A 12,500-nucleotide genomic window follows, 5' to 3' on the forward strand; every position below is an offset into this window, starting at 1 on the left:
CCCTGTCTTCTCTCTTGGTCGGGTCGGAGGCTAAGTTTCTCATTCAGTGGTGAGGTGTTCATAGAAAGCAAGGCCTCGCCCAACGAGTGGCGGATTTGTTTGGATGGGGTCTCGCTTGGACGCTGGGAGATCCATAGATCTGGATAGAGTCTTTCTCGCTCAGTAAAGAAGAGTACGCGCGCTACGGCTTACGCAGTGGATCTTCGGGCAACCAACCCGGCACATCCAATTCCGATCAACAACTTGGAGTATGGCTGAGTGGCTTAAGGCATTGGTTTGCTAAATCGACATACAAGAAGATTGTATCATGGGTTCGAATCCCATTTCCTCCGCACGGAAGTAGAACGGGCGGGCGAAATTACGTGAGAGAAAGAACCTCAGATTGATGGAGTCCGCCGTCGGACAGAATAGCTGCTTAGTGACTAGGAGCGGAGCGCCCCTTTCTTGTTCTTGGTGCGTCTATAGCGAAGAAGACCTTCCCGAACGAGGGCCGTCCAGTCCCTGGCCGGCTCTCGTTCTTGAGCAAGCTCCTCCACTGCAGGTAGGATGCTCATAGATGAAGAAAAGAGACTTTAGGCAAGTGGTTCTGGTAGCTCAGCTGGTTAGAGCAAAACAAGCAACGGATTGAGCAACTAGCGCGAAAGCCGTTGCGCGTTAGCGCATCCGTTTTCTTGCTGGACTGCAAATCCTTTTTTTCTTGTTTCAGTGGGAAGAGCAAGGGGCATTGCCCTTGAAATCCTTCAGTGGTTCGAATCCACATCTGAGCGTCTTTTTTTCGGTATGCCGCTCGCGAGCAAGGAGCGCCGCGAGGAGAGCGAGAGAACGAAGTGGGCTTTGGTGATGTCGGAATTTGCACCTATTTGTATCTATTTAGTGATCAGTCCGCTAGTTTCTTTGATTCCACTCGGTGTTCCTTTTCCATTTGCTTCCAATAGTTCGACCTATCCAGAAAAATTGTCGGCCTACGAATGTGGTTCCGATCCCTCCGGTGATGCCAGAAGTCGTTTCGATATACGATTTTATCCGGTTCCTATTTTATTTATTATCCCTGATCCGGAAGTCACCTTTTCTTTTCCTTGGGCAGTACCTCCTAACAAGATTGATCTGTTTGGATCTTGGTCCATGATGGCCTTTTTATTGATTTTGACGATTGGATCTCTCTATGAATGGAAAAGGGGTGCTTCGGATCGGGAGTAACCACTTTTGAAAGGCAAAGGGGGGAAGGACATAGGAAAGAGGGATGCCTACAAAAAATCAATTGATTCGTCATGGTAGAGAAGAAAAACGGCGCACGGACCGTACTCGAGCTTCGGATCAATGTCCCCAGAAGCAAGGAGTATGCCTGCGTGTTTCGACGAGAACACCGAAAAAACCTAATTCAGCTCTACGTAAGATAGCAAAAGTACGGTTGAGCAATCGACATGATATATTTGCTCACATTCCAGGCGAAGGTCATAATTCGCAGGAACATTCTATAGTCTTAGTCAGAGGAGGTAGAGTGAAAGATTCGCCAGGTGTGAAATCCCATCGTATTCGAGGAGTCAAGGATTTGCTGGGAATTCCGATCGTAGAAAGGGAAGATCTAAATATGGTGCAGAAAGACCTAAATCGAAATGAATGGAAGATGCCTCTGGAACTTTTTGGTTCTTTTTTGGGGCGATATGGAAGCAGCTAGCTCCCTTTCCCTTATTACGTTACCATTTCTCTCCGCTATTCTTCGCTTAGAAGGGCTTGACTTACTTAACTTACCGCTTTCCCGAAACTAGCTAAAAAAGGGTCAGGTATACCTGCCTGATGAGATAGGGTTTTTTCTAAAGCGGGAGCTGCTGTCGGTATGGGCAATTTCTTAAGTTCTTTGATTGATTCCGTCCCGAGTGCTACCAAAGTTCCTCTAATTCCTCAGCCAGATATTCCCTTGCCAGACTTTCCCGATAGCGAATCGATAGATGTTACCACGGAGCGGTACCTAGCAACCTTCATTCCTGCTTTTCCGTCTTGCCTTTGCTACTTGAGAGATGCCTTTGACCGAGCAGCTCTTCCACTCATTTTATTAGCAATCAAACCTCTTCCCTTCAACTCGTACCGAAGGCTATGTCCCAGTAAGCATTTCCTCTGTTTCCTTGTTTCCCACCTCTGACCTTCCGCTATGACATGACCAGTCCACTAATAAGTCAGGTATCTCTGAAAAGTAAGACCGTCCTCTTCCCTTCGTCAATAGAAGAACTCCAACCATGCTTTCTTGAAATAGCAGTTATTGTCTTCCTGGTCAGCTTTCGACGAGTGACTCTTGGTTGCGGGGCCAGGGGGGGGGACCTACTATCTACTTAACCGCTAGGCAAAGAGGGAGGAGCCAGGAAGCGGGCGTTTAGTGAGGAAGAGACAAAAAAGCATTTAGTCGATAAAGATGAGTGCTTTCGATCGGCTTGTTGCACTAAAGCTGCGAGGGCCATTGCAGTTAGGATTGCAGCAGAAGACATTTTATCCATTCCTGCTTGAGTGCTTTCCTAAAGCAGCCTAAACAGGATCAATAGAATATCACACATGCGCCATTACTATGCCTCACGTTCTAGTTCTAAACGCAAGGAACTTACACATATTAGTATAAGAATAGGAAAGGACCTGGAGCGGTAGATCCGCTCATCCTGGCTTCGAATCCTAGTTCAGTTGCCACGGGAACCTTAGCGCCGCGTGTGTGTTGTCCTCCAAGAAAAAGAAAGAGGCATAGAAAGAGTGACAAAGCTCAATCCAAAACATGAAAGCGGAATCACAACTGTCTCACGAAAGAGGGTCTCAAGCAGTGTGTTCATGGTCACTCCAAACATAGGATTTTCGGCATATACTCTTGAAGAGTAGCTTTCCTTTCCGTGCGCAGAGGGGATAGATTAAGTATTCATCTGCTGGTAAAAGGCTTGAAGGTTTAGCGTAACCCAGAATAACCTGTTGGAGGAATAACCGCTGTTAGGTGCCTAGCCTTTAATGCTTGCAAAGTCGCTAGGCGGGGTGATAAGATGAAAAGTTATATGCATCTCAATAGGCCTACTTGCCTTAAAACTAGACCCCCTGGGGAAAAGCCCACTCCGTCCGTAAGACAAACTCAAGGAGGCTGACTTGACCAGGAGCCAGTCTTGTAATAGTAAAAGCAACCTATCGCGCTGGGTCACCACTCCTTCCAGAGTAGCCCACAACCCATGATATGGTATATGGCTAGACTGTCTAGGGCTCCAGCTATACCTATATATAACTACCAACTGGGACAAACTTCGCCCTACGCGGAGTATATAATCGGCTACCGTATATTTAGCCCTTGACATATGACATATAAATGATATTGAACAAACCTAGAAAGACTCTGGTGATGGATAGAGGCGGATGCGCCGCCACTGCTTTAACAACCGCTTATGTTCTTCGGCATCGCCTTTGCATAAAGGCGTGGTTAATCCTCTAAGATAGAAAACACCACAACTTTCCGGGGTCAAGTGCAGGTAGAAAGACATCCTTCGTTACCGCGCTGAAACAACAACAATTCCTGCAAAAAAAATCTGCTTTCCTATCAAGTAACGCCTTCTCCACTTGACTCCACTGGTCAAGAACTCTGGAGCTTCATCCGAGATCCTTCCCAAATGAACATCCTAGCCCAGTAACAATATTTATTTTATCTCTTCCGCCTAGAAAATAGAAAAAATTGCTAAATATCTTCTTGATGAAGACGATTTTCCTCATGTTTCTATCGTTGTGCTGTTCTACCCACAGCTTATCGATAATGAATTCCTTTCATTTCCTAGATCTCTTGTTTTTAGAAACGAAAAGCAAGTAGAAAAGATAGGTGTAAAGCCTCCGATTCTCCTTTCGAGAACTTAAATGCAAAGATAAGGCGAAAAGCCTTTGCTTCTTCTTTCGATTGGATAGAATAGAAGCTCATACTCGACTTCAACAACAGGTTTGGTGCTGATGTGTCCAAATCCCATGCTCCTACGCCGGGTTGATTGATGTGTCAAAGACTAATGCTCCTTCTAAGGTTGATAAAGGTAAAGCAGTGCCCAAGAACCCACTACATCTAAGCCCAAGTCCAAACAAAACTAGACCCAAGAATGCTGGAATGAGAATCCTTACCCGTGACGACCATGCATACTTTTCTGACCTATGTATGCCTTTCCTCGCCTACTTCGTTCTTGCTTTCCGTTTCCTACTATTTTCAAGTTTCAATTTCGAAAGAGAGACATAAAGTGTCAATTTACTTTCTTTTCATAAAGTCAATAAATAGTAGTAATTCTTGCTTTTTCAAAAGCATACGAAGACAGCCTGCACCAACATTTTCTTTTACGACATATGACATTGCACAAAAAGCTGCAAAAGGACATAGTTTCGTCGATTCACCGGCACGAATAGCATTTCCTACATCCCCAGCATGGAGTTCCAGACTCCTTGATCAAGATGACACATTCCTGGTACCACAAACAAGGAAGCTAGCTTTTCTAGCGTTGGCAGGCAAAGGTAAGTAAGCTAAAACATGGCAGTCTGAAGACTTGTCTGAAAGCTGAGTGCTTCAAAAGGATTGATTTGCTAGTCTCGGTCAGTTGAATCAAAAATGAACAGAGATTTTATTTATGCGTAGATTAGTGTTCTCCTCCGGGCCAGTGTTGAGACTTTGAGGCATAGCCCAGGTGTTTTTAGCGAAGCCGAAAGGTAGTTCCGTCGGGAAAGAAGAATATCTCGTCATACCAACTATATGCTTTGTTCATGTCTGCCATTTCGTTTATCATAGAGGCGCGCAGCGAAAACGTGTCCAAGAAAGAGGTAAGGCTTTCCATAAGTCAGAAAGAAACCTTCTTACTAGCAGGTTGTCCTTTCTTCGCCTATTCATTCTATCTAAGACCGGATTCGTCGGCGCAAGAGTGCTCGATCAGTGACCTCCTACGCACTGCCGGCTTTGGGCATACTAGCTCGCTGCGGAAGAAAATGAAGATAAATAAGGTGAATGTATCGTTCGCCTATACCCCATGGGACGGCTGTATTGTCTTTTAGCTTTCCCCGCAGTATTGTGTTCATCTACCACAGTAAAATCAAGCTATAATAGATATAGCAATGGCTATGGGTGACAATCGATAAGCCTGAAGCATATCTCCTCAAGGTTTCCTTAAAATCATAAAAAAGCCTTCTAGCCACAGAAGTACCCCGTTTCCTTAACTAATCTCGCCTATTTGGTCTCTGTCGCTTGCTTCGCATGCTTGCTCAATCAAAAGGTTCCTTCGTGCTGTTGCCTTTGAGCTCCATATCTTTAGACTCTTCCAAACGTAGATTATAGCTAGATCCAATCGAAGGTGAAGTACCATTATTTTTATTGTCCTTTGGACCGGGGGCGATGGATCAAATCCTGCAATCCCCTCCAAATGAGACTTGAATAAGATAGGGCCCTGTTAGGTACTTCCACTTCGCACTCTTATGGAAGCTTGGGTGTTGTCTAAGGGTTCAATTGGACCCAACAAGGGAAGCAGACGTGCAATTTGATTATGCCGGTTCCTTAGCAAGCACTTATTCAAGCAAGTGCTAGTGCTGGAGAAGTCGCTTTCTTTTCCTCAACCGGAATCAACTTCTACTTGATACTGCGCTTTTATTTAATAAAAGGGTCCAGGGGCGCCATATTGATTAGAATCTACTCTTTTCTTCAATATGTCTTTTTGCAAGCAAGCACTAAATTGAGGCACAAGCTTTATGCTTTGACTCGAACTAGATAGTAGGCACGAGAATAGTCGTACAATAGTGAATACATGTTCGTTGCGGCGTCTGCAGGCAGCTTCTCTATTCAAGCAATAAATTAAAAGAAGAACCCGGTTAACAGCACCCGCATTCCACCCGGATACTATGTCTACTGATTCGGATGAAAGTGGATCAGCGAAAGGCGGAGAAGCTGAAGATGGATATGGCTGAGAAGCGGAAGCTTATTCCGACCCCAGGAGTTAAGAGTAGTTGACCGGTAGCGGATGCCAGGCTTTCGAGTGAAAGACTGAGCTATTTGACCCGATTTGACACGATAGAATTGATGTAATGAATACCGGATCACTCGTACTAGAGCAGACAAGGTTACCAGTCCCACGACCAGACATCTTCGTTTCTTCCTCTCGTGGGACCCAAACCATGTCCTTAAGTCGATATGACTATCAGGTACTGTCATCTCATAACTTCTAAGCCCGGGTCTCATGTATTCCGAATCAAAAGCGGGTATCTATGCTCTATGGAAGTCCGTCTCTTCTCTATTGAATGAAGCAAGTCGGGATGCCCCAAAACATTAGGAGCAAAAAAAATCCAAATGGAAAAAAAGATAGCAGAAGCTACCCGACCTACAAGATCCTTTACATAAAAATAAGGGTAAGAAGCAATTTTATCCATCTCAGAATGTACACCCAATGGATTATTTGATCCATATTGATGCAATGCGGCCAGATGAAGAAGACTGGCGCCTACTAAAATAAGGGGGAGTAAATGATGGAGACTAAAAAAACGATTTAAGGTGGCATTGTCCACGGAGAAACCACCCCAAAGCCAAGTCACTATGGTATCTCCTACTACTGGTATGGCGCTAGCTAAGCTTGTAATTACTGTTGCTCCCCAAAAGCTCATCTGACCCCAAGGTGGTACGTATCCTATAAAAGCTGTCACAATCATTAATAGGAATATGACAACTCCGAGACACCGAACAAATTCCCTAGGACTGCTATAACTCGCATGATATAGACCACGAAAAATATGAAGGTGAACCACAATGAGAAACATACTTGCCCCATTAGCATGCATATAACGGAGCAACCAGCCCCCTTCAACATCTCTCATAATGTGTTCTACGCTGTTGAAAGCTAGATCCACATGAGGTGTGTGATGCATAGCTAAAAAAACGCCAGTCACTATCTGAATGACTAAACAAATACCTGCTAACGAACCGAACCCCCACCAATAACTAAGATTGCTCGGGGTTGGATAATCTATCAAATGCTGGTTAAGTGTGGAGTATATAGGTTGTTTAAGAAGAGAGAATCGTTGGTTCCTTATAGTCATTTCTCTTTTCTATCGTTACAACTCCTCTTCCCCCTTATTTACCCCCTTGCCTTGATGGAAATTGGCTTCGCTGCGCCCTGAATAATCAAAAAGCTGCATGAGAAGATTCATCCCATTTTGGCGAGAGGGAGGCAGCGAATCACCTGGGCTACGGATTTGTCGGTTAGTTGATTCTCGAAATAAGGTCATTCGGAAAAAAAAAAACTGCCGCTTTCTCTGCCGGTTTCTTAAGGCTTCAAACGAACGACTAGTCATTAAGAAACCCATGAAATCCAAGTCTATTTTTTACCTTTCATGAAGAAGTTTTGCCTGCGTGCAAACTACCTAGCCCTTTTCAAAAGAACGTCGATTTCCATCTCAACAAAGAAAGAACTCAAAATAAATGAAAGCAATATTGTTGTCCTATTACTCTTTTTTCCTTGTGGAGCTTTGGAAAGGAGAGAATTTGAATAAAGTAACTCTCGGAAACTCTTATTGGACGAGAGAGAGTCAATATGATATTGGCGTGGGTTCTACCAACTAAACGAAGAAGTTTTTGATTGGATAAACAGCGTATAATGATAGACGCTTCTTCGGCACACATGGAGACATACCTCCCGTAGCTGACCCCTGAATTCAAGGATACTGCCGGCTTTGTTACTAACTGATAGAAACCCCTTAATACAACGTTCGTTTTTCATAAATGTCATAAGGTAGGTAGACCCGGTCTTGCGCTCGTCCGGTTAAGTGGCACATTGTGCTAAGTGCTCGAACCGTTGGCTGATCTCAGCTGTATCGCCTCATACAAATTAGTTAAGCGAGAAAACAAACGGCTACATAGGAGCTCTATGGTGGACCACCAGCAGGAAGATCGAATGGCTTAGCGCATCCTGCGCCTACTGGACCTGACTTCGTAGGATACTCTGATAGACTAGTCGAATGGCAATGGCCTAGTGGTTGTATCTGCTTGCCGATTCCTATTAAGAATACGAGAGTGACAAATGAGATGGAGATCTTGGCTATCATCAAACCATCCTCCCTCCGCTTATCTCTTTCCTTTCTATATGATAAGTCTACTCGCGCCTCAAGGGCCGGTCATTTACGCTCTCCACTGCATGAACAGCATTCCCAACTAGATCTGTACGGCTTCCGTTGTCTCCTTTTCGATTCCCGACTCTAGCTCACAGGTATCCATAAGAGCGACCAGCCCTGAATGCTTAAACCTATCAATCCTCTCCTAAATTTCTTTCTTTTTGTCGTTGGGCAAGGAGCAATCCATTCAGCACTTTCCGATGGGGACCAAAAGCCACTGGGCTACCAAGAAGTCGGATTCAGTTCAGTCCCGTTTTCAAGATCCGGTTCAGTGTTTGGGGATGGCTTGGTCCAAGCCCACATCCATAGTAGATGGACTTGAGCAGGCAAGTATGCCACCTACTGATATGATTGATTATGACAATTATGATATGGACTGGACGGTTGTGCAACCGATTGTACTGACTCGCTTACCCCCGAGAACACCTAAGACATGGGGGTTATTTACGCGAGTAAGCCTAGCAAGGACCAAGATCTCGATCTAGCCTAGTTGGGGCTTTAGAGTCACATGACACAGTACCAAGAACGGGAGAACCAGTAACAATTGATACGGATTTCCAACCAACGGATCTTCTTACCTTTGGACCGGAACCTTTAGCTGTTTCCTACTCGGTCTACAGCTTGGTTTGAAATGAGGGAGCCATACCGTGTGGTTGAAGCAGAGTACCGTTTTGCAGTGGATAGGGCACTATCTCTATTCGTAGCAGCATTGCGTATTGCTCTCACTAGGAAAGGGGGACATAACCCCTACTATAGAGCAGGAATGGAAGGGGATGAACGAGTCAGCTGCGGAAGGAATGTCGGCTATTTAAGCTTAAGGAATGATTAAGGAATGGCGGACCCGGAGTCGATAATTTGATTACATTCGTATTCGTATTTCTATTACATCTTTCTATAAGCAATTATTCCTCGAGCCACAATCAAAGAAGCGCTTCGCTTCCATTTTCCTTCACCAAAATAACTGCCATGGCCAATATCATAAAGCTTGCCCACTACTGACAAGAGATTTTTTGAATTGAATGTCTCACATCATCGAGCACCAACCTTTTTTTTGTGTTTGTTTCGCACCATTTGTGAAGGTGGCTTGCCCACAATTGTTGACGTTCTACTCTTTCCCATCCTCACAGAGCCATTGATGCCACAGGTCTAGGATTCGAAAAACTCCTTGTGTGATGTGGAAGGACGCACCTGAGTCCACAACCCAAGTCAAAGCATCATCACGCACTATAACACTCTTCATCTTCAATGACTAAATAGTCCTCACATTCTGCAATCATGACTGAACTTGTCTCGCCCTCCGCAAGTTCTCTTTTATATATCCTGCACTCTTCTTGTGTCCCGGGAAAAAATTGCCTTTCACTTTCATAGGGAATCGTGCTTGTTTGCAAGGTGACTTTCCTCGCAAAAATAGTGTGTCATTTACGCTAGCAGGGATACGAAAGATATATATTGGATTGGCTAGACAGGCGTGTCAAAAGCTTCGATTTTCTCTTCTTGGTTCACACGGATTAACGGATGGTTCCCGTGCATAGCCGGCGTGGAAGTTTCCTTTTTTAGCACCCAAAAACCTGCAGTTTACTAGGAGAATCTAGAATTGCTAGGTTTGGGTACATAGCTGGCATGGAAGTTTTCGAAAAGAAGCCAGTCTTTTTTGGATTGGGAATCCCCTGTTCTCCATCACAACTGACCACTCACACAATCTAGAAAAAGATTCCCGTTTTCATCTGCCAGATAAGAAAGACAACAAAGAAGCAATAGATGAAGCCATCTCGGAAGGTTTATAACTCTAATTCTAGTGTTTGTTGTTGGTTGTTCAGAGGATAAAACAGGTTCTAAGATGTTGTTCCTGAGTCCCGGGGTGAAGGTAAATGAAATGGTGGTCGTGAGGAGAATCACTATCTCGTGAAGTCACGAGCGTAAACCTTACATAGTTCCAGCAAAGCGCAAAGACGATGGTGAAAACCTCTTGTTCTTGTCCGGACCTAAGAATGCAAATAGTGAGATAAACTCAGATGTTCCTGTTGTTAGGAATGCGACTCTTGGCAGGCTAAACGAAGTGGTTTATTGTCTTAAGACAAAAAAAAACGGTTGTTAAGCTAGGACAGAGAGGACTAGATTCCGGATATCTAGTCTGAACGGAATGTAGCTCGAACAATTCCCAGGACGAAGCAGGTGAAAACCTTTGTTCTTGTCCGGCCGATGTTGTTCAAAGAAAACCTGGACAATGAGGGGCAGGTTATATTCCCTTTCTTCTGATCGATTGAGGAATCACTGATAATGACACCACGTCTGTAGCATCTACTGCTATTGCAAGGCCCGAAGCACGTGGGAGAATGTTCGTTTTTTCTGGATCGGATTAGCAAAAGCAAGCAAGCGTGTGATGTGGCGGGGAAGCCTAAAAGAAGCCTTTGGGAGGCAGTGTGGTGACGCCTGTTTGGCGCGTGGGAATTCACTAATCTAATGATATATTGGTAACTGCCTTTGGGTCCGCACACCACTCCTTATGTTCAGCTAAAAAGCCTTCCGGGTCGAATTTATTAAGAAATAATCCAAGATTAGAATGCCAATGTGTTAGAATGTCAACGGACAAAGCCAAGTCACAAATACAATGAAGAAGTGCTACTGCCAACAGACGCAACCACGGATCCCGATTCAGAAGATTCTGAGAAAGGCGAGTTAGGCGAAGACTTAGGGAAGGCGAGTTAGTTATCACATGAGAGCCATAAGAGCTCTCCAGGAGAGTGATCGCCCGGTGTGACTGATCCAATTTAGAGTCGCATTCAAGGCTCCACACGGGTGGTAAATTCCAAATAATATTTTGATATCTCGAAGAGAACCCCAATAGAACCATTTAGATACTTCGATGAGAACCAATAGAACCATAATGGTGAGCGGCTACGCGTCGACGCCGGGTCAATTTATAGTTCTAGTCTACTGGCCCTAATTCACAGTCGCATTTATTAAACTTTTACAAGACGAAAGCGATAGTGGTTAGAACGCGCTAGACTGGCTGATGCTATAGATTTGCTCCAGAGTCACCCAAAAGGACCTTATCTGTTGAATGATCGGTTTTATCCTCGAAGTCTTTCTAGCCCGCCCGTGCCAAACTAGTCTTCTTTCAAAGATGTGGATCCAACAAAAGTGTAGATCCAATTAACAATTAACCGCAAATAAGGGTTTTAGGAGAGTCATTATCTCCCTATAGGCACACCGGTGGAAGAAACTCCTAAAGCAGGGAAGCACGATCTTGTTGCTTCTTCTGTTCTTGTGGATCCACGCCTGTGGTTAGCGAGGCTACAGAACACAATAAAATAGCATTGATAACCAGAGAGATCCGCGGGCCTATTACCAGTTTTTGCATGTTAGTAGTTTTGGTCATAATGAAAGCCATTTTAGGCCTATCAAATTCAATGAACATGTTTTGCATGGAGTCGATAAAGACAGTGATATGATTGCCGCATAATAATAATGAGTCAGTACCAAAGAGTACGAGGATAGCCCAAGCCTTCCACAAGTTCCTCGCTAAACAGTGTCTCATCTACGCTTCATTTTATACGTTTTTATCAAGAAAAAGGCCACGATAGACCATCTGATGCTAGCTCCTCAAATCATTGGCCAGAGAGGGAAATGGATACAGCAAGTCTCCCCTCATCTACCAGAACGTGTTTGGAGTTATCTTCGCTCCCACGCATGGCTAGACAACCGAAAAACAGCCTAGCAAAGATGACTTCTCTTGGGCAACGCAAGGACAAGTAGCTCTGATTACAAAACACAACACAAGTTGGCATAACCCAAGTCAATATGATAACTCGATCATCCAGGTCTTGCCTGTGTCAGCTTCTTTCTTTGGATCAATGAAGACTTCGGCACCCTTGATCTTTTCAGATATGAATGAAAGTCGGTAAGCAATCTCCGAAACCACGAACTGATGGACATCGAACTCTTCCTTTCTTTCTAGCAGCATAGCAACATAGCCCTACGGGGGCCCAAGAAGCCAATCTTCGTCAACCAATCATATCTATCTATTGATGCCTACTTACAATCGTGCTCTTCTTTCCCATGTCTTCTTCTCTTCCCTGAATGATCTTCGGAAAAACATAGGAATTAGGTCGATGCTGCTCAAAGAATAGCTCTGGATACCTGTGTTTCCAATACTGACTTCAGGAACATAACGGTTCACTCCCTCCTATGGATCAGAAGTAGACAGCTCGATGTGATGATAGCCATTTCCCAATTTATAAGGTAGAGCAAGTCCAAAGCAAAGCGGTCTGAAGTAGTGCCCCCACCCCAATACTCGCTAGTTTCTCTGGTATCCTGTACTTCCCGAATATAGCGCTCATTAACCTGTGGAAGGAAAGCAAAGGTCTCATCCGACGAATTGA

The 12,500-nt window shown here is 44.5% G+C and overlaps 2 protein-coding genes and 1 pseudogene across 2 annotated transcripts in view; 2 read left to right on the forward strand and 1 right to left on the reverse strand.

The window, feature by feature from the left end:
• Window positions 1–522: 522 nt before the first annotated feature.
• Window positions 523–1,211, forward strand: LOC123418188 (NADH-ubiquinone oxidoreductase chain 3-like). The gene has a single exon (XM_045106956.1). The coding sequence runs from the start codon at window positions 781–783 to the stop codon at window positions 1,195–1,197; it is 417 nt and encodes a 138-aa protein (XP_044962891.1). The 5' UTR covers window positions 523–780; the 3' UTR covers window positions 1,198–1,211.
• Window positions 1,184–1,655, forward strand: LOC123418190 (annotated as a pseudogene).
• Window positions 1,656–6,731: 5,076 nt separating this feature from the next.
• LOC123418191 (NADH-ubiquinone oxidoreductase chain 5) overlaps window positions 6,732–12,500 on the reverse strand; it is an 8,846-nt gene continuing 3,077 nt past the window's right edge. Inside the window, exon 1 of the mRNA XM_045106957.1 lies at window positions 6,732–12,500. This exon is cut by the window's right edge and continues 3,077 nt beyond it. The gene's annotated coding sequence lies outside the window, so the exon portion shown is untranslated.

This window comes from Hordeum vulgare, unplaced genomic scaffold (assembly GCF_904849725.1).
Source record: "Hordeum vulgare subsp. vulgare unplaced genomic scaffold, MorexV3_pseudomolecules_assembly, whole genome shotgun sequence".
Classification (NCBI taxonomy): Eukaryota; Viridiplantae; Streptophyta; class Magnoliopsida; order Poales; family Poaceae; genus Hordeum; species Hordeum vulgare.

Bases quoted from the DNA above. Each gene is read 5' to 3' on its own strand.
- LOC123418188 (XM_045106956.1), top strand. From the start codon at position 781: ATGCCGCTCGCGAGCAAGGAGCGCCGCGAGGAGAGCGAGAGAACGAAG.